Here is a 20517-nt window from a genome sequence, read left to right on the forward strand (position 1 = left end):
AATTCTGCGGGCAGGAATGCACAGAGCAATGTCCTGAGCTGGTTATAGTTACACTGAAGTGTGGCCACAAGCAGCAAGTTAAATGCTGGATCACTGAGGAGATGAAACATGAGAAGCCTGTGGAATATAAAACTAAGTGTTCTGTCAAACTGGACTGTGGTCATATATGCTCAGGTTCCTGTCATACCTGCTTTCAAGGAAGATTTTATAAGCCATGTAATAGCCTGTGCAAGTGCTTGGTTTGCTCTGAAAAGTGACAGCAGCTTTGTACTACAGAATGCCCTCCCTGTCAGCTGGAATGTCAGAACCACTGCATCCACAGTAGGTGTAAAAAGAAATGCAGAGAGAGCTGTTGTGTGTGTGCTGAGCCATGCGAGTGGTGGTGCCAGCACTACCGGTGTACCAAACTTTGCTCTGAAACATGCAATAGACCTTGCTGCAGTGTACTATATGCCAAGCTACTGTGCTGCAGTCATCCTTTTATTGGATTGTGTGGAGAGCCCTGCACAAAGAAGTGCCTTGTTTGTGACTGTGAGGACCTCATCCCGATCTTTTTTGGCTTTGAAGAAGACCAAGATGCTCGATTTGTACGGCTTGAAGACTGTGGCCATATCTTTGAGTCCCAAGGCCTTGACCATTATATGGATGAAGATGATGTCATCAAGCTGAAGGTATACCCTATCTGTTAGATACCTATCAGAATGAATGTGAGATGTGGCACCATTGTGAAAAGGTGGCTCAATGAGATAGAAAAGGTGAAAAAGAAAAGCCGGGGCCCAGCACAGGAAGCTGAGTCTAGCAAAAACTGCAGGCTGCACTTGCAGGGAATGCTGTTCTGCATAGGAGTTCTTAAGTATCTCATGCTGGAGGATAAACTGAAAGCTGATGATCTCTCTACAAGAAGTATCAGACTTCTACAAGCATGTATCAGAGCTAACCAATTCTATAAGCCAAATCGATGCAACTGAGAGGAAGGGGCTGAGAAAGTGGCTGGATGAACCACAGCTCAGTTTTACAGCACAGGAGCTCTCTGACCTGCAGCCTGAGACCTGGAAAGCTGCAGAGGGGCAAGTGCGACAATTGACCCAGCACTTGCAGCAGAGATTGCCAGTGCCTGTGAGATCCTGGAAGGGACAACGAAGTTCACAGAGCAGGATGAGGGTGCCGCGAAGGCTGTCCTGGAGAGGCTTTGCACTGCCTTGCCTGTGTCAGGATTGGAGGAGGTGCAGGTGCAGATTGTCAGTGCTGTTGGCTGTCCCCCGGGAGACTGGTTCAAGTGCAGAAATGGGCATGCCTATGTGACTGGGAACTGGGGGGGGACAATGGAGAGGAGCAAGTGCCCCGAATGCCACGCAGTTATCGGCGGAACAAACCACACTCTGGACAGCACTAATAGTCTCGCCTCTGAGATGAACTATGCGACCCACGCAGCCTGGTCTGAGGCGGCCAACAACCTGCTCAACGCAGAGGAGCTGCGCGGGCTGTAGCGGCTGTCGGCGTCGCTCCTGCTCTCCTTGCGCCGGGGACGCCGCTAATAACGCATCAGCACGGGCATGGGCGCGTCCGCCGGGGCAGGGTGTGCGCTCGCCGGAAGAGGCGGTGGAGCGTCTTCCGGTACCCGGAAGCGGACGTGACGCGCAGTGCGTTGGTGGGTGGCAGGCGAGGGGCGCGCAGCTGGCAGCTCTTGTAGCCATGGAGGCTCGGGAGCCGCTGCGGGTCCTGCGCAGCGCGCTGCGGGCGGTGCTGGCACGGGTCCGAGGTGGGTCTGGGGCCGGGCGGGAGCGGGGCCTGAGCCGAGGCGACTCTCTGCTGGCTGAGGTTTCTCTCTGCCGTTACAGAGGGCGAACCGGGCGAGTGCCGTGAGCCGTTCGAGCTGCCGCGCTTCTGGGACGCGCTAGGTACGGGTAGTGGAGCGGGCCGGCGGTGGGCCGCGCGCGAGATCGGCCGCTCTGAAGGTGCTGGGCTGGGTCGGGACCGGCGTGGGGCGGGCCGAGGCGCGGGTCTGTCCTGCGGGAGAGATGCAGGCATGTCGCCGGCCACGGGCTTGACACTTGCCCTCCACTGCAGGGCGCTGGCGTTGGTGCAGCAGCGGCCGGTATCAAACAGTTGCTACAAAACAAGCTACAAAGGGGCTTGGAGCAACCTAGTCTAGTGGAAGGTGTCCCTGCCTATGGCAGGGGTTGGAACTGGGTGAGTTTTAAGGTTCCTTCCAACACAAACCAGTCTGTCATTCTATATTTTTTAAAACCTTTGGTCTCAGTTAAAGCCTCACAGCATCCCGGTGAAGGCGTCATGGACCAGGACACAAGGTTGTGGATATCACTGCCAGCTAAGTAAAGACATGGAGTAAACATGGCACAAACGCACTGTGGAATTTTTTCTTCTGTGTAGTGGGATTTATGTATTGCTTGGAAGGAAGAAATTGTAATCAAACAGCAGGGCAAAGTAGCATCAGAGATTTTGCTCATCTAGTTGCTCTGTTTTTTCACCTTTTACCCAAGTTACGTTCTATTCTTTTGTTCCCATTGAATCCTTTCTAGGTCAGACATTCAAAGTAACATCACAGGAAGCTACAAAGCTGAGTCTGGCTTTCTCAGAGCCTCCGCTGACTTCTGCTGAGGTGAGCAAAAGCCCCCACAGAGTGAAACAGCAGTGTGTGTGACAAGTTTCAGGTGTCTCTTCATTCACTTGACTAAACAAATTTATTTGGTTCAGCACAAACAAGGGATGTCTGTGTGGGCTATTAATGAAATTCAGGGTGTATTAATGAAATTCAGGAATTCTCCAGAAAACTAATTTCTGTAAGTTAGGGAGATGTACCAAATAGAAGTAATTTTACATTCTTTAACACCTACACCTGATTGCTGATAGATACAGGATATTGGACAATACAGACCTTAGATCTAACAAAGAATATCCAATGTAGCAGCTTTCCAGTACCTAAACGGGGCCTACAAGAATGCTGGAGAGGGACTGTTTACAAGGACCTGTAGGGACAGGACGAGGGGGGATGTCTTTGAACTGACAGAAGGGAGATCGAGATGAGATCTTAGGAAGAAGTCCTTGGTATGAGGTTGGTGTGGTGCTGGTGCAGGGTGCCCAGAGAAGCTGTGGCTTCCCCGTCCCTGGCAGTGTTCAAGGCCAGGTTGGACACAGGGGCTTGGAGCAACCTGGTCTAGTGGAAGGTGTCCCTGCCTGTGGCAGGGGGTTGCAATTGGGTGAGCTTTAAGGTCTCTTCCAACACAAACCAGTCTGTCGTTCTATATTTTTGCTGTTAATTCAGAGACATTTATAATACCTGGGTTTGGAGGAGAAAAAAGAAAGCCATCCAGTTCAGAATAATGATCTAAGATACTTCTTCCTCTCTGGTGCATCTGACTGCCACATCAGGACATATTTTGCTAACAAATCATGAGGCGACTTATGATGTATACAGCTTGCTTACTGTGTCTTCTTCTTGTGCTGTATTTGTTTCTCAAGCAAGGTGGCTATTACTGTACTTCCCTTTTCTCAAAGCAATCTGAATGTAAGTAATTGCTTGTGAGACTTTCTAAATTCGGTGCAGCCATGGACTATTCACAGTTAACCTTTTGCCTGTCCATTTTCAGGATTGCCAGAAGCTGAGTGAAGATGTCCAAAATGCCATTCTTGCAGTTGCCACAGTGTACTACTGGCTCCCCAAGGGCCAAGGTGAGATAGTGACAGCAGGGCAGGCACCAGTATATAGGGTGCTGGTTATTTCACCACTGTATAAAGAAACCCAGTATTTCAGTGCCTAATGTAACATCTGGCATCTGCAGGAAAGCAAGTTGTCCTGCGCAGGTAGTCCCATTATCAGCTGTTCTGTAGACTTGCAACATGTTTGAGTGAACCACTTGTCTGTCTACTCCTTTAGATTTCCATCTGTGAAAGAGTGATAATGCTGGAAGTTGTATAGTTGATTGAGTGTTCGTATTTATGAAGTTTTCATATTTATAAAGTGTTGAGATCCTTGTACAAAGTAATTTATAACTTCATTTATACAGTGTATCCACACAGATGGAGCAGTCTTTGTGTCCATCTTAGCAGTTGCTTTCTGTTGTTGCTGACTTTGTGGTAACTTTCTTGATCTTTCTCAATCTTCACCAGGTACTACTCTTCGGAAGATGGTACGAGATGCTACCACTGAAGTAGTGGAAGGAATGATCCAACTCACAGAAACAATTCTCAGTGCTCCATTGGAGAGGTAGTAATTTTCGAGGGGAAAAAAAAGGAAAGTTACAAGCGTACTTGTTAGGAAGCTGCAAGTGCAGACTGCTTCCTAAGGGGAGTGGGAGGCAGAAGCAGAGCATTGTTATGAAGTAGGAAGAGGCAATGGCCTCATCAGCAAAGGCCCTGTACCCCAGTGCCTGAGTGAGCAGAGCAGTGCTGGTGAGGTTCATTTGAGAGTCCAGATGATAAGACGAGCCCATAACAGTGAGGTCAAGCTGGAAAGTCAGGCCAGCAAGCCAGGATCATAGTCAGCTTCAGAGAGAGTAAACAGCATCATACACCATCTAGTGATTGCCCAGCACATCCATTACAATGAGTTGGGTGTGAGGTCAAGGCAGGAAGGTCAAATCAGTGGGTCAGGATCCGGGTCAGAATCAAAGGGAAGTCACATACCCCTTTGATATGAGAATGAGACTTCTATCTTGTATACAGCCAGCTAAACTCCTGGGAGGGTGGAATGCACTTCAGGGCCCTCACAGTACCCTGTTGTCCCAGTGACCTGAGTCAAGTACATTTGTCTTCACAGAGAATAGATTTTCATCTTGCCTGAGACAAGAAAAGGTGCTGAGAGTAGGTTTACCATGAAGGTGCTGCATAGCATTTACTCTGGCAGTTTTTGCCCTTGGAGTGAACTGTCATACGCAATGACTGTGCCACTTTATAAAGCTTGTCACTGGACTGATACAGACTTCTTCCTCTCTTTCTGGATTACGTGCCACTGCCCTTAGGCAGAGGTCAGCAGTCTCTTGATACAGACTGCTGGTTTGCGTAGGTACTGAAACATACATGCCTAAGCACCTTGAGAGGTCTTTGTAAGAGGCTCCTGCTTCTTCTTCCAGTGGATAATTAAACTCAGTAGAAGCAAGCGCTTTTTGCTTTACACAGACATGACATACTAGTGACAAGCTGGTTGGTGACATCTTTCTAGCAGAGTTTCTACTAGAGTGCATCATCTTTGGTGCAGAAAGTAAATAGTCTAGCAGAGTGGTAATATTGAGTTTAACTTTGGGGGGCTTTGTTTTGTTTCAGCTTGTCTCAGGAACAGCTTATATCAACTGGTGGTGTGTGGGAGGCATGTGAACAAGTGTCCAGCCTTCCACGAGGTGAGTATTGTATATGCAGAACAACAAAACTAGGACATGTTGTCTTTGAATATCAATAGCCCTTGCAAAGGACATTCTAGCTACTACAGTGAAGGCTCGCTCATTCTGCAAAACCTGGCTGGGTTTAAAATGTATAAGCTTAGAAGCCAGGCCCAATTCTTTGCATGGCAACAGTGCAGCTCTGAGCTCTGCAAAAAGTTTGATCCCATAATCTCAAGACCTAATGATTGCAAACCTAGATGAATGTTGTTGCAAAATGATTTGAATGATGTAGTGCCACACTATTCATCCTTCTACATTTGCAGATAACCAGGCAGCAGTTGCGTCAACTCTGGCTGCATGTCTAGGTGTGGTCAAGGATGCTCTGGAGGAGATGGAACATGTAAGGAAGCCCCTAAGCTTTTGAGGAACCTCCAGTGGTGAATTGCAGTGATGGTTTAGTGATGGAATACAGGGATTGTTTTATGTACAGGCTTTGATTTAAATTTGTTCTGATATGATCTAGATTGGATCTATGATCTGGCTGGATCTTAATGAGTTTTTAAACTCAAGCCTGCTTTGCTTTATATAAGGTTTCCATAAAGCTATGTCCTGAATTGCAGGGGGATGTTGGGGCAGCAGGGCAGGTTGATGTAACAGTGGCATTACTTACCAGATTCTTGCTGTTTGCTGTGTTGAATTGGGTTGGGGGATTAGTTTTTCTTAATCCAGTCTTGCTAGGATTAACAGAATCTGGTAACTGAGGTGCTGGTTGGAGAGAAATTCCTCCATAAATCATTTGTGTGATTTCTAGAATATGTTTTCCTCTTGGGTATTGCTGGAATTGCTGTTAGGCTCTGGGTTTTCAATGCATCTGTGTTCTTAGGCTCTGGTGGAAGGGCATGACCCCTACAGTGACATCATGGAAGATGAAGAGCTGGGCTTTCGGGGCAACAGAGATACATATTGGTCAGAAGCTGACCGGAAGCTGCTTAGCTCCTGCATGGGATTAATGAAGGCTTCTAAAGCTTGCCTGAAGAAGGTCTTGGGTGTAGTGAAGGCTTATGGCAAAGCTGATTCTCCAGACCAGATCGCTCAGCTGGATGATCTTGCAGACATTGCTAATGAGATCAGTCCAAGGTAAGCAGGTCTCTCCCTTTTGCTACTTTTTGCTCCAGAGCAGTCCCTGTCCTTGAGATGTAGAGAACAGATTAGGAAAATCTTGTATGGTACTGAAACTGTGAACTGGTGGTGGAATCAGATGTGGTGAGAAGACTGTTAAGGTGTAGGCTGTTTAGAGTTGTGCAAGATAGGAAGGAGCGCAGAATCAAGTAGGTTGAAAAAGACCTTTAAGATCATCAAGTCCAACCATTCTCCCAGGACTGCCAAGACCACCACTAAACCATGTCAATGAGGGCCTCATGCATATGGTTTTCAAACGCTTCCAGGAATGGTGATTCCACCACTGGCCTGGGCAGCCTGTTCCAATGCCTGACTACCCTTTTGGTGAAGAAATTTCTCCTAATACCAGCTCAGAAATCCCCCAACACAGCCTGTGGCTGTTTCCTCTTGTCCTGTCACTTGTTACTTGGGAGAAGAAACCAGCCACCTCTTCTCCTTTCAGGTAGTTGTAGAGAGTGATGAGGTCCCCCCTGAGCCTTCCGTTCTCCACATTAAACCCCCCCAGTTCCCTCAGCCATTCCTCATCACACTTGTCCTCCAGTCCTTCACCAGCTCCATTGCCCTTCTCTGGACCTGCTCCAGCACCTCAATGTCTCTCTTTTATTGAGGGGCCCAGAACTGAACACAGGATTCGAGATGCAGCCTCACCAGTGCCCAGTACAGGGGGATTATTTCCCTGGTCCTGCTGGCTATGCTATTTGTGATACAGGTCAGGATGCTGTTGGAATTCTTGGCTGCCTGGGCAGAAGCTAGCTCATGTTTAGCTCTGTCAGTTAGCACCCCAAATCCTTTTCCATGGGCAGTTTCTCAGCCAGTCTTCCCCAAGCCTGTTAGCAGCACTTTGGTGTGGAGTTGTGGCCATGTCTCACTCTTGAGGGGAGAGTGACACGCAGTTGTCTGAGAAGGCAGTGAAAAGCATCCCATGGGTATGATTGACATTGTGTCCTTGTCATGCAGCGCTGTTCCTGATACACAGTCAGGATGAGTGTAGGCTTTGACCAGGATCCATGAGTTGTGCTATCAGGACCTTTCTTCCATTGCTCCCCTCTTCTGTTCTAGTGTTGATGAGCTGGCACTGAGCATGTATCCACCTATGAACCAGCTGGCTGTGCGGCTTAATGTAAGTATCTGCAGCCTGCTACTCACTTGGCTGGGGAGAAGGGGAAGAAACTGAATTGGAGAAGCGACTGATTGTCAAAGAAAGGGTGTTAGCGACTGTCTCAGTAACAAGTTCTTAGGGATGAAGAGTTCCCCTTTGATTCCTGCAGACTCTAGCTTCCTTCACGTGGAAATGCATTCCTCATCTTTACTTTGTCAGGGGAGAGCATGGCCCCATAAGCTTTGGCTCTGAACTATAAACCATAGAGACATCCAGTGACAGTACCTCAGGAAAGTGAGGTCTAAGGCTGTCAGTGTACTGGATGTCTGCTTTCTTCCTTGGGTAATGTAGACTTGCTCAAATAAAGCTGTGTAAATTAAAAATACAAATTAAAAATTCTCACAGTGAACATGGGTAAGCACTGAAAGAAACTGCTCAGAGCAGCAGTGGAATTTCCATCTTTGGCAATACTCAAAACTTGACTGGGCAAGGTCCTGAACAACCTGACTGAACTTTGAGGTAGGCCTTGTTTTGAGCAGGAGGCTGTATTAGATGACTTCCCAGTCACCCTTGTATCATAGATTAAGAATGTATCTTCTCATATCTGAGATTTTTTTATTCTTAATTTTGATTTCATGCCTTTGGCCAGTGGCTTGATTTTTTGGGGTAAAAAAGAAAGTATTGCTTAATACCATATTGCATGGCAGTCGGTCACTTGTAAGTTCATACCTTAATATCGGTTACTAATTTCTAATAGGCTTATCTTTTTAAAGAAAAAAGCATTTCAACATGTGCTTTAAAAAACAGTCTGTCTTTATTTTTGGCTGTCCCAGCCAGCGACAGTTTGTCCCAGAGTGGCAGTGATAGATAACTTCCTTCTACATCAGATCTGTGGCAGTTTTTCTCATTCTTGGATGTGTTGGGCATTCCTGCACCCTACTTTCTTTTCCAGTGCTGCTGAGCAACTTTTGCATGTTTGGCTGATGTTATTTCTCTTTTGTTTCTTTCTAGGCTGCTAAGTTGGCCTCAATATTAAAGAAAGTCTTAGAGATTACAAGGTGAGTATGAGTTAGATTTGTATGTGTGTGTCCCCTGCTATGGTGGTTGATAGCTTTCTGCTTCCTATCAAAGGTGACTCATTTCTAGGCAGCAAATGCTGGCATTTTGGAATAATTATGATCTTAGTCAGTCACAAAGGGGTGAAAGTAAGAACAGGATGGTAGGGATAGAAGTGGTTCCCACTGAAGACGCACACATATGAGTTAAGGTTTGGCACTAGAGACATAGATGTGGGTTCTTCCTTGCCCAAACCACTTGGGCTATAGCAGTCCTGTTTTAATGCTGTGGTAATTCAGCACTTCACAATACCCATGTGTTGTTTGGATGCATAGGTATAAGACACCCAGGAGGCTTTCCTAATGAATTTCCTCCACTTTTGCAGGACAAGCCATGTATGTCCACCATCAGAGGAAGGCTGGGTGCAGTTTCTAACTGGTGCAGTAGATCACAACATGAACAAAATCAAGAACTTCACACAGGGTCAACTTTAGTTCTTCCATGTATACATGTGTTGCTGCCACTGTTTCTGGCATGTGCTTTTCCAGTGAATCTTGGTATTCTCCAGCTGTTGGGAGAATGATGAGAACATTGTTTTTAGGACTGAACTTTACTGCCAGTTGGTAAAACTTTCCCAGGGAGTTGCTCTTTGCTATTGCAGAAGGTGTCATTTTGCTTGGATTCCTGGGATCCTGGGAATGGTGCAGTGCTGCATCTTAATGCTGTGAATGTGCCCCATTCTTCAGACATTGCAACTACTATGGGGTTCAAAGAACAATAAAATATTGCTGGATTTGCATGAGTGGCTTTATCTGTTTTCAGGTGGCAGAGGATATGTACAGAAGGAAAGGGTCTTGCTTCTTGCTTGAGCAGGAAGCTCAATGAATCATTAAAAACATGTAGCGCTGCTGCTATTTCCTGTCTAACCTTAGAGAAGAGTGAACTGTCTTTCTCTTTATTGTTTCCTCAGAAAGCAGTGGAAAATACTATTTACTACTTTGCCAGTGTCAAGGATCTGTAGGGGAATAATAGTATATCTCTAGAGAAACGTTACATCTATCATCACTTTAAACCTCTAGGATATTCCTTTTTGCCGTGAGTAGGGAAAAATGGCTAAGCAGTGGTGGGTTCAGCACATATGCATGGTGAGAAATGTGGCATTTGCTTGAGCATTTACCCCATCTTTGCCACAGTAAGGTTGAACTTCAAAACTGGAAAGTGGGCATAGTGGCAGAGGGAAGAGAGTTGAGTTTGTACAGATAATCAAAGTCAGTCATGGTTTTAAATATCTTTTATTCAGCTGTTAACATCTGTGCTTGCCTGAGACCAGGGCACGGATCATGACCACTCTTTTGTAAACAGGACAGCAGGACCTGTTCTAAGTTGGGCATTAGGCAGTTGCAATGTCGATAGTTTTGTAGCTCTTCAGGTTCTGGAATTGAAGGCAGGTAAGATGTGCAGTGAGTCTTCTGGGCCCAGCTTGGGTGGGGGTGAATGGGATTTGCAGCTGTTGAGTGCTTTTAGGTTGCACGGAGCCCAACCTGAAAGGTGAGAGGGGATTATACAGGAAGTGCACCTCTTTGTATTTGTAGTTCCCGGCTCAGGAGGTGCATTTGCTCGACAGAAGTGTGGGGCCAAAAAAGGAAAGGGCGGGGAGGGGGGGAAAGGCAGCAGGTAGTAGTTACCTGAACTGCCCCAATGGAACTGTGATGTGGTGGCGGTTTGGGGAGGGATATATGTCAGGAGTGTTGAACTCCCCATGGAGTCATCGAAGGTTACTTTGCCCTAATGCAGCTTCTTGAGAGCAGTGTGTATGTGGGCAGAGTTAATGCCTTGTTGGGTGACTCAGCTAAGCCAGGTTTGTCTGGTTCTTCAGAGTGTGGGAAGACACTGTTAAAATTGTACCCAGGGACTGTCTTTATTGCTCACAGTGGGTAATAAGTGGAAAGATATGTCACAAATAGTATAGTTTCACCCCATTCACATATGTTCACATGGCTATCTAAAAAGCAATTGATTTCTCAGCAGCAAATAATTTCTAAATTTTGTAGCTCATTTCAGTGACCTATAACCGTTGTCTTATTTAATGTGTATTTCTTCCTAAGTCTTGTGATACTTCTCTTGTTACCCTTCTTGTTGGCAGGGAGCTTTCCTTCTGCTGTCTAGGCTTTTGGGGTTGAAGCTTTCACAAATGTAGTACTAACTTCAACTTATGTATTACACATCTGTTGAAAGTTCTGTTACCTGGATTTTCTCCTTCTCAGTGTGAAAATCTTCTGTATTATCTGTAAATAAAGGATGGGATGCCTGGGGCTTTCATGCTTCTGTAGTCTTTTCCTGCCATGCTGTTGCTCGCTTAGTTTTGGGGACAGCCTTTCCTGCACAGGGGTTTCTCTAGCTGTTCTGAGATCATTCAGTTTGCACTTACTTGTACTTCCTTTGTCTGTAAATGAGCCCTCGCCCTGCAACCACTATCACACACTTCTCCAAGGGTTCGGTGAGAGGGTTCAGGAGGCTGATCTTTGCTGTGCTTGGCTGATATTGTACCATGTTTTCTGGAAACTGTTGAAAGAAGGAAATGAGCTGAAACTGAGAGAAGGAAAGAGATTCTTCTGTGATTAAAGGGAGATATGTTATTTTTTTGGTGCGAGAGGTTTCAGTCTGAGCTGCCAATTGCCAGAAGAGGCAAAGTCCAGCTTATTTTCTTCTCGAATGTGGTATTCTGCTGTAGTTTCCTTCTGCAGCCTGTGATTTCTAGACTGATGAGTGAGTTGGGAGTCATTGGATTTCCTTATGCTCACACATAGACAAGATAGAAGTGGAAGTACTGTATATAGCAGTGTGGCACAACTCACCTTTCCCAAACTGATGTCTCAGTGCTTTGAAAAAAGACAGCCTGAGGAGAGCTACTCAACCCAGCAGATTTTTTTTGCTGTTTATGACTATGAAAGCTGTTTTCTCTACTGCAGTAACAGAATGATAGGCTGATCTAACCTCAATAGTGAGAGGGGGATCACAAATGCTGATCTCTTCCTGTGCAAAGTATATGTAGAAGGAGTCCTCATCTTTCAACGTGGCAGTCAGCCTAAGCAGATGGTCCTCTCCCAGTTCTTCTCTGTACCGTGAGTAAGGCACAAAGACTTGCAGGTTGTTAGCTGGAATAGAGTGGTGGAATACAGATGACAATGCAGATGGTAAGTACAGTCTGATCTTAGGCTGCATGGTGCCTAGGAGTGTTTAATGCCCAATATTGTACTAAAAGCTGCAGCATTTAAAAGCTTAAGTGATCCCAGCTGCATTTGCAGATTCAAAATCTCTTAAGTTGATGTTGCCAATGTTTTATTTCTGTCCCCTACAATGAACTATTTGGGAACCTTTTGTAAAGTTAAGGCTAAGTGCATTTTTCTTGAAGTGAGAGGACTAGACACACTTTTCTAGCCATGCACCCAGTAGAATTCTTACCTTCATTGCTTCTCAGGATAAGATGAAACTCTTCCTTCCAAAGTTGGGTAACAGGCACACCCTTATAATGTAGAGACTGGGCCCCAACTACCAGGTGAGTAGACTTTTCTCCACCACTGTGGTTAAATACTTCAATGGAAAGCGGAATGTCTTGTCCCCGTAGCAGAGAATTCTTCGATTGGAGGTGGATGAAGAGGTTAACTGGCTCTTCAAGGGTGGTAGGAATGGAGCTAAACTGTGTTTTGCTGCTGCTGCTGGTTGCCTCAAGCTCCTTTATCTTTGTGTAGGCTTTGTCAAGTGCTACTTTTTCCTGAAGAGAACCTGTCACAAGGGAGCACACATTTTAGAATTCTTTCCTGTTTACTAGTGTGAAGCAGTAAATGCAGAAGGATGGCATTGAATTATCCTGGCAGTACTGTAGATAACTGTTTCTATCTTTTATAGAGAGAGAGCCTGTTGTGCTTCAGTTGGAGCAGATTGAGAATTTCAGTTGACAGGGCAGTCATTGAATATACCTGAAAGATTGTATTAGGAAATGTTTGTCTTAGTTTTTAAAGCACTTTGGTGCTAACATCTGTCAGAATAAAAGAGGCAGTTGTCTTTTTAGCTATAGCTGTAGCTAGGCACAGGACTATGTTGTGATGTACTGCAGCCAAGGAGACAACATGCCATGGGCTAAGATGAGATGGTAGGGTTGGGAAGGGAAACAGCACTCAGTAACAGATTCTGAAGGGGGAGCTACTTTTTGAGGGAGGGTTTTAGGCAATATCTGGGAGCAATCCTTTTCAGAAAGCTGGAGTCTGGAATATATATATATATTTTACAGAGATAATGGGAGGCGAATGTGCAGAGTGTGCAGGTAACAGAAATCAGGAAAGGTTTTCCAGACAGGAAAGTACCTGTTGACGAAAGGTCTTGCCTTCGAGAGAGCTCGGTAATGCAGTGAAGCAGAATGAAATTTGTGCATGACTTCTGTAGACAGCAAGAGTAAGGTGTCCTTGTGCCTCTCAGGAAGGGGAAGTAGTGAGAAGTGGATGACCTTAATGTTCTGTTATAGCCCTGCTCTCTAATCCTTCACTCTTCATTTGTAACACTGGCAGAGAAAATGTGCTCAACCACTTGCCTAACCCATACCTTCAGGATACTTGTAGTTGTGTGTGATATCCTCACAGCGTTCACTGCCCACACTCTTGGTGCTGATGTTGTTGCCAGTGTACTTTGTGCTACCAAGAGCTGGCCTGAGAGTGTCATCTGTTTTTTGTATCCAGACCTGGCACTTGGCATTGATGGCAGCAAAGAAGTAGCAGACATCATAATCAACTTCTGTGTCCCCTTCCTTGATGGCTTGAACAGGGGCTGGCCCACAGAAGGATGGACCTGAAGAGAAATTGTGGCCTAGCTAAGTCTCAGATGCTTTACCAACTGGACCCATGCCTAGTTTAGACCAATACCAGGAGTGGTTAAGTATCTAGTTTAGGAGATCATTAGGGAGCAGTGCTATGATAGGGCTCTTAGAGATACACAAATCAAACAGATGAATGATGACAGGTCCCTGTCCTTTTGCGTCCTTGCACTGGAAGTTGGGAAGGGAGGAATATTGAACTGCTTTATTTGTTCACCACTCCACTTCCACCCCTGCACCTCCCCAAAGCACATCTTTGATATTTTACCTTTTCTTTTTTCCTGGCAGGTGGCATCCAGTGCCTGCCACCCACTGTACTCTGGTAGCAAGTCTGCTCGAGCCATCCAGCATTCATTCCAAACATGGAAGGTCCTGCAAGAGACAGCATCACGTGCTTATACCAAGGGAGTAAGCTCTGAGGTACAGTAAAGTTTTAGCCAAACCACAGCCAATTAATGCTCCTTTGAAAGAGCTCAGTGCATGTTGAGGAGTGCAGAGACCAGGGATTTTGTCAGAAGTGGAGTTTCTCCAGTTGGACTGGAGACTATCATTCTTCCTTTATGGGCCCTAGTAATAGGGTGCTTTTCAGTTTGGGTTGTGGTGATTTCTCAAGAACGGGTCATGTAGACAGGGTTTCAGCTGAGCTGTCTCCTGTCCACTTCCCTGCAGCTGTTTACCTCTTTCTTTCCCCCACCTCTGTCATTTCCTAGATAGAGATATTGCTTCAGATTTGTGCTTGGGCCCTGCCATGTGTTCTTACCAGACACGGGCACTCTTGTCTTGTGTTAGCAGTGTCCCATCTTCATCATAGTACTCATCCACACTCAGGCTGCTGTTAGTGTTGTGAGCCCACGTAAAGCCTGTGACCACCCTGGTAGGAATTCCCAGGCACCTCAGAACTGTGCAGAAGAAAGAGCTGTGAATCAGTTGTACATCCTGCCCTAAGGGTGCCTCTGGTGATGTAGAGCATTTTTTGGTGCTAGGCCTATTAGGAGTGACATCGCGCCTGCTGTTTGGACTTTGCAAGAGGCATTGCACCTTGCCTCAGGAAGTAAGCTATCATAGGTGTGTTCAGTGAATGTTGTGTACTGATACTCTTCTCTCTTAGAGGTAGCAATGCTGAATGTTGATGAACAAACTCTGAGGATCTGCCTCTCACCTAAAAATTAAAGGTTATTTTACTGGGTTCTGTGTCAATCCAGGAACTTAGGCATATGCTAGAGATTCTTCAGACCAAATAAGGCTTCGCTCAGCACAGAAGTCTTTGAATCACCACTGTACCTGAACACATGACTGCAGCAAACACCCAGCACTGCCCATAGCGGACAGGCTTGCACTGCGATGCAACCCACTGCCGGAGGATGGGACCGCTTCCCAGCCACTTGGAAGGGGGCGTCCCATTAAAGTATTGCCCGGTCCCACATTCTGTCAGGATTCCTCTAAACTCATCACAGTTCAGCTGCAGGGAAGGAGGAGAGAAAGATGGATTAAGGAATTGCCTCTCTTTGATAGGTACGCCTCATCCTGTTCAATGAAGCTACCCCCAAGGCAGATGAAACCAAAAGGATTTTTTGTGCAAAGAATGAAGGTTGTGGCTGCGCAGTACAGGTACAACAGCCTTCCCTGAGATTTATTCAGTAAGTGTACTGCCATTGCTAAGAAACTCCTGCAGCCCTGCTTGTCTGCTGCAGGAATATCAAGAAGGGCTGCAGTTGGGCAGGAGGTGTTGTTTGGAAGAGCCCTGGGAAGGGTTCCTCTTTGGTCAGTGTGTTGCATTGCCATAAACTAGGATTGAGAGATGCTGGCCTTTGCTGTGTATTAGGGTCTTCTCTGCTGTGGTCAGGGCTGCTGGCTGCTCTCCTTACCATGGCAGCAACTGTGCGGCCGATGTAAACAGGGTTCTTGCGCTGGGTGTGATCCTTGTCTCGATGGCGTTCACCTACATCCAGCAGTGTGAAGCAGATGTCAACAATATCCTCCTCGAACTGAAATAAGAACACATGGTTTCAGAAAATTTAGCATGAACATTTGTTCTCTGGAGTCCCTGCAAGCATTTGTAACTCTGCAGATTATTTCTCCCTTTCCGCTGGTAGTCTTACAGAAGTGGGCTGTAGAGAAGAGGTCTAGGCAGAGATTTGGAGAGGGAGCACAACATACTAAAGGCAGACTTACAGCTTCATTAAAGCAAGGTGAGAAATGCATTAGCATGATACTGCATTCCCTGACTGAGGGGAATTGATGCTTTTCTGAAGCACTCTCCAGGTTGGCACAGAGGTACTTTTGCAATCTGATGCCCTGAAATAGAATAAAGTCCTGTTCTAATCACTGTCTGTGTCAGATACGTTGGGCAAATTGGAAGATCTACTTGTCCGCACTTTGCCTGTAAAATAGAGAAAGTAACTAAGGTTTGTTAAATGCTTTTATATCTGTTGATAAAAGGAAGGCACACAAAGCCCAGATATAGATCAATGCATTTCTTCATAGAGGACAGCCTGAGAAGGTAGCTAAGATTACATATACTGGTTTATGGGAGTTCATGCACAGGTCCATGTTCTCCTGCACAGTCTTAGACAAAGACAGGGGGTGCAGAGTGCAAGTTCTTTCATTAAAGCCACAGTATGGAAATGAATGGCATACGCACAGGAGATATGCATCCTTCCTCTGCTGGTGGGTGTAAGAAAGTGCAGACGTACTGGACCTCTTGCTTACCTGACTGAAGTCCCAAGGTTGTGCTAGGACTGCATTTTCTGTCCCCCAGTAGATGACACCGTCTTGGTTTAAAATGTACTCCTGCCGCTGTGCCTCATTAGCCAAGAACACCTCATCATCTAGATTAGAAGAAAAAAGCATCAGGAAGAGAGCATTCCTGGTCTCAGATGCACTTGCTTCTCTCTTACACCAGCAGATTCCATTGCACTCCAGGGACTTCAGCAGCCCCTGGCATTGTGCCCTGAAAAATACCACAGATTCTGATTCACACAGGAAAGAAGAATTTCATTGTCATGTCTGTTTACTTGTTTGAAAAAGTTCCTCCAGACCTAGGCTATTGCACTAGCTGGCTGTTTTATTCTCCTGGCCGTTATTGACCTCTCTATCCCTGAAAAAGATACAGTGGTTGTAATCAGACCAATTATAATCTTGACTCATCTTAAAATCTTTGTTACAGGAAAATAAAGGAGGACAGGGCTCTAACAGTGCAGTACTCCAGGAAGGGGCAGAAGTGCTGAGGCAGGCAGCTTTGAGCTTTTATTAGCCCTTACTCTTTGCTAAGGTGCTGTGAGGAGCGGGGCAGGAGTGGTGGTCAGTGCTAGGTGAGTCAGCATCAGCCTCCATGGAGGCACAGTGCCAGAGCTCAGAAGCTGTTTTTGTGAAGTGACTGATCCTGTCCTGCCTTTCTGTTTCTGATCACATACCTTGGCACCATGGATTAAAGAGAAGGGTGAAGCTGCCCAGGAGATGGTAAGACTTCGAGGCATGTAAAAGCAGAGCATACTGGCCAATGGGAGCATTGGCAGGTGTGTTCACAGAGATGGTCCAGAAGCATGGGTCCTGTTCTTCCGGTGCTGCGCTCCACTGCTTCTGGTCTCCCAGGCTGGAGATGGGAAATTCAGTCTGGGTTCCATCTGCTTTGGAAGGATGTGATCCTGCAGCCAAAGAGAGCTGGTTGTGTCTATTCCAGACATGCACCTTCACCCCGTGCAGGCTGCAGGGACCTAGACTATATCTGGAGCCATGACTCTCCTTTCTTGTGAGAGAGTCTTATCCCTTCAGCAGTTTAATGCCTAGTGAATCTTCTTAAGGTTAGTACTGTGCTCAGGCCTCCATGTTTGAAAATGGGATGTGTATTTCATAGATTTGTATAAACCAGGAATAGCCAGAATGGTGCAGACCTGCTGCTTCTGGATTTCAGTGTCTTATAGCAAAAGTCACAGCCAGGTGCTCAGATTATGCTAAAACAAGCTGGGGCTGAATGCTGCTGCCTTTCTCAGGGGTCTTACTAGGAAACACTCTGTAACAGCAAACATCTGTAACAGGCTAGCTAAGTTTGAACATTCCTAAACCATTCCTCTCCAGGAGAGAGGAGCGATCCCATGAGTACTTTCAAATCAGAGAGTAGTGAACCTGCATTGGTTATTGTGCTGCAGCGTCTCTTCTGGAAAGAAGTTTAGTTTTGACCCTGCAGTCCCACCAGCAGGAGACTCTGCTCTGCCTTAGATAAACAGTTCACTAGCCTCACTTCTAAATTTGGGCACCCCTGTCCGGCTCTAGAGATGCCTTTTGCCACCAGCTGTGTTGTTAAGGTGGGTGGAGGACCAGAGCTCTGATAGCTATGGTAACGATGTTACCTGTCTGTACTATGAGGAAGGTCCTCTTCAGCTGCCACAGGTAGCTGTGTATCGGAGCCGAGAAGCATACAGTGATAGTGAATGGCTGCCCCCGCCTCACTATAAGCCTTTCAGTGCTGATTTCTTCTGTGTGGTGGTTCTTGTTGTTCATTGTGATCTTGAAATCACATTTTTTGATGCTCAGACCTGTAGTGTGAGAAGATACAGAATGAGTTCGGGGCTGTGAGCTGCCTGCAGGCTGGCGCTGGACCACATCCTGAGACACATGAGCAGCTGATCATATGTTTCTCCACTCAGGCAGTGACCCCCTACTTTTGAGACTTTCTGCTGACTAACTGGAAGGGCCTTCGCTCTGAACTTAGTTGTTCTTGTGTCAAGTGGCTAATGAGCTGCCTTTGGTTATACCTTGGCATCAGTAAGTGAACCAAGTGAGTATACAAAAGCTCTTTCCTGCCCAGGAAAGGACATGGAATAGGCCTGAGCATTCAGATGGTACAGATGTGGTTAGTACTGAGCATGCACTGCGACTACATTTGGAGCCTTGTTCTCTGTACTCAAGGGCACAGATGGCACTCAAAGCGGCATCTCTCCACAAGGTAACGTGGTTGAAATTGTGCACAGGAGACAAGCTATTACACCCCACTTGCAATGTGGGCGTGAGCTCTTCCAGCAGTTACTGCACTGTGTATGTCTGATATGCACCAAAGAACAGCAGCTGGTGCAGACTTCACTGCTGGTTCAAATGTGATGTGGCTGTACAGTTCTGGAACTATGCTGGATCACAGCAAGTCAGACATGTTTTCCTTCTTTGCACCACATACAGTTAGCAGTCTTACACCTAGAGCCGCAGGAGGCAGAAGAGCTCCTCCTTCTGTCTCCTACACATGCATCCTACACATCATACATGCTTCTGTCCAGCACCAGAAGAGAGAAAAAAATAGTCACAATTTCAAGCACCCATTTTGATGCTCAATGGCTGTAGTGTGATCATATATTTGCACTTTTCTTATGGTTTTGCTGGTGGTCTTAATCTTTCCAGACTTCTTGCTGAGAAGCAGATAACACCCTGTTTTTTCTCAGCCATGTTTTTCTCAGCCTTGGGATCATGCTGACCTCACTTATCTCTTTATCTTCCAACTCATCACTTAGATCCTTGAACCTGCATTTTATAAACTGCTGTCTGTTACATGACACATTCTGTCACTTACCCCACCCTGCTGGTCTAGGCTCTCCCTTTGTTCCAGCTAAAAGAAAAATAATCCACGGAGCATTCCCCTGCTCTCTAAAGCCATTGCTCCTGTGCTAAAGCCACAGTGAGTGCTCTTTGCAGTTTTCAGAGGTTTGCTCTGTTCTTAAGTCTAACTTGCCTTGTCCTCTGCATTGGTACCTTCTCCCGTTGCTTTTGTTCCTTCTTTGTTTGTTGTGGGAGTCCCACTGAATTGTGCGCTTTGTTTCTTGTTTCCAACATTAATTATGTCACGCGTTGTTTTCAGTGAATGATGCTGGTCTGGCTTTCAAATCCCTTTATGACTGTTCCAGTTCATAGCTCTGCACCAGTTTAAGCTTTACAGAGCCAGCTCTGACCTCATATTTTCTTCTTTGTGATGAATATGTCTGTTCTGGCTATCTTGTAGACTGGTGAGTCATATGCAGTCTGGTTGCCTCTCTTCATACGACTTTTTGTGGATCTTATTGTAACTTTCTTCAAAGGTTGCTTGGAACCTAGACCCTCTCCTTGCTCAAGTAGCTGAAACACTTTGTAATCTCTCTGCTTCGTTTTTGTAGTTTGGCTTACCTTCCCCAGCTCCTGCCCCCATCCCCGGTGTTAAGGATAACTCACTTGCCTTTGCTTCTAAACTTTCAGATGTCTGCCTTAGCTGCTTCTTCCTGCTTCTCTCAAACTCCCCTTAGGCATTGATATCAGCTTTTGTTTACTCCCCTTTTGTGCAATGCTCTTTGCGAATGGAGTTCCCTTAGCCTTTAGAGAATTTCCTTGGCTTTTGCCCTGTAAGAAGCTCACCGCTTCTGCAAAACTCATGAACACTGTCTTGGGGCAGGGACAGTTGCTTTACCTGACAAACAACTGACAAATGCTTGGGACTAACCAAAGTGATTTTTGCTTACCTTGGCCCATGTCTAGTTCCCCGTACCGTGAAAATCTTCAGCTTCTCTTGCTCTGATGGGCAATGGCTCCTTCTTTCAGCTTTCTTTCAAAATTATCCACTTGCAGAGTTGTTTGCTCAATTTCTTTATATGGGGTGGGATGTGATGTGAAGACCTCTCCTTCAGCTTATCTTGCTGGCCTGCTGTGCAGATGTTGAGGACTTTTTTATCTCTCAGACCACACTAGAGACTCACAGAAAGGGGTAGCTTCCTACATACAGATGAGGTTAAATTCCACAGTGGGATGTGAAGTCTTTAAAGACAGCCAGTGACAATATTTCAGGAGCTGTGCCTTGGAGATGCCAATGTAGGAAAGAGAGTAGGAAATTCAAATCTTAATTTGGCTCTAAACAATACAAGGAATGCACTTCAAATGTAAGTGCTGAAGAGCTGCTCTCCAACATTGGCCCTAAACTGTTTAGCTCCTAAACCCTTCAAGGAGTAAAAACCAAAGATCAATACATCCATTGACTT

At 46.0% G+C, this 20517-nt stretch overlaps 2 protein-coding genes across 9 annotated transcripts; one reads left to right on the forward strand and one right to left on the reverse strand.

Annotated features, from left to right (window-relative positions):
- Positions 1–1474: 1474 nt before the first annotated feature.
- On the forward strand, positions 1475–10137 carry CCNDBP1 (cyclin D1 binding protein 1). Of its 2 annotated transcripts, none has more exons than XM_030502668.1 (11): positions 1475–1614; positions 1839–1898; positions 2541–2620; positions 3609–3690; positions 4129–4225; positions 5281–5354; positions 5660–5736; positions 6220–6473; positions 7575–7635; positions 8626–8672; positions 9056–10137. In XM_030502668.1, exons 1-11 carry the CDS (start codon positions 1554–1556, stop codon positions 9162–9164), a joined length of 1002 nt encoding a protein of 333 aa, XP_030358528.1. In that variant the 5' UTR covers positions 1475–1553; the 3' UTR covers positions 9165–10137. The 2 variants fall into 2 exon arrangements, with proteins under 2 accessions (XP_030358528.1, XP_030358527.1); XM_030502667.1 differs by lacking the exon at positions 1475–1614 and adding an exon at positions 1644–1759.
- On the reverse strand, positions 9947–20118 carry LOC115615028 (erythrocyte membrane protein band 4.2-like). 7 transcript variants are annotated; one of them, XM_030502659.1, is made up of 13 exons: positions 20005–20116; positions 17881–18066; positions 16948–17178; positions 16244–16362; positions 15400–15519; positions 14816–14993; positions 14295–14433; positions 13803–13906; positions 13267–13509; positions 12133–12453; positions 11665–11825; positions 11099–11232; positions 9947–10211 (listed from the first exon to the last, which is right to left on the reverse strand). In XM_030502659.1, the coding sequence occupies exons 1-13, from the start codon at positions 20012–20014 to the stop codon at positions 10061–10063; spliced, it is 2097 nt and encodes a 698-aa protein (XP_030358519.1). In that variant the 5' UTR covers positions 20015–20116; the 3' UTR covers positions 9947–10060. The 7 variants fall into 7 exon arrangements, with proteins under 7 accessions (XP_030358519.1, XP_030358522.1, XP_030358521.1 ...); XM_030502660.1 differs by lacking the exon at positions 9947–10211 and adding an exon at positions 10920–10955 and having other exon boundaries at positions 20005–20117; XM_030502662.1 differs by lacking the exon at positions 16948–17178 and having other exon boundaries at positions 20005–20117.
- Between the last annotated feature and the right edge of the window lie 399 nt (positions 20119–20517).

This window comes from Strigops habroptila, chromosome 13, assembly GCF_004027225.2.
Source record: "Strigops habroptila isolate Jane chromosome 13, bStrHab1.2.pri, whole genome shotgun sequence".
NCBI lineage: Eukaryota > Metazoa > Chordata > Aves > Psittaciformes > Psittacidae > Strigops > Strigops habroptila.

Excerpts from the sequence above, each read along its gene's own strand:
- LOC115615028 (XM_030502659.1), bottom strand. Across the intron at positions 15,520-16,243 it reads AACCTTGGGACTTCAGTCAG|TTCGAGGAGGATATTGTTGA; the intron begins GTAAGCAAGAGG and ends TTCTTATTTCAG. Across the intron at positions 11,826-12,132 it reads TATCCTGAGAAGCAATGAAG|CTAACAACCTGCAAGTCTTT; the intron begins GTAAGAATTCTA and ends ACTCTATTCCAG.
- CCNDBP1 (XM_030502667.1), top strand. The coding sequence starts at position 1,693 with ATGGAGGCTCGGGAGCCGCTGCGGGTCCTGCGCAGCGCGCTGCGGGCG. Across the intron at positions 1,899-2,540 it reads GCGCTTCTGGGACGCGCTAG|GTCAGACATTCAAAGTAACA; the intron begins GTACGGGTAGTG and ends AATCCTTTCTAG. Across the intron at positions 6,474-7,574 it reads GCTAATGAGATCAGTCCAAG|TGTTGATGAGCTGGCACTGA; the intron begins GTAAGCAGGTCT and ends CTTCTGTTCTAG.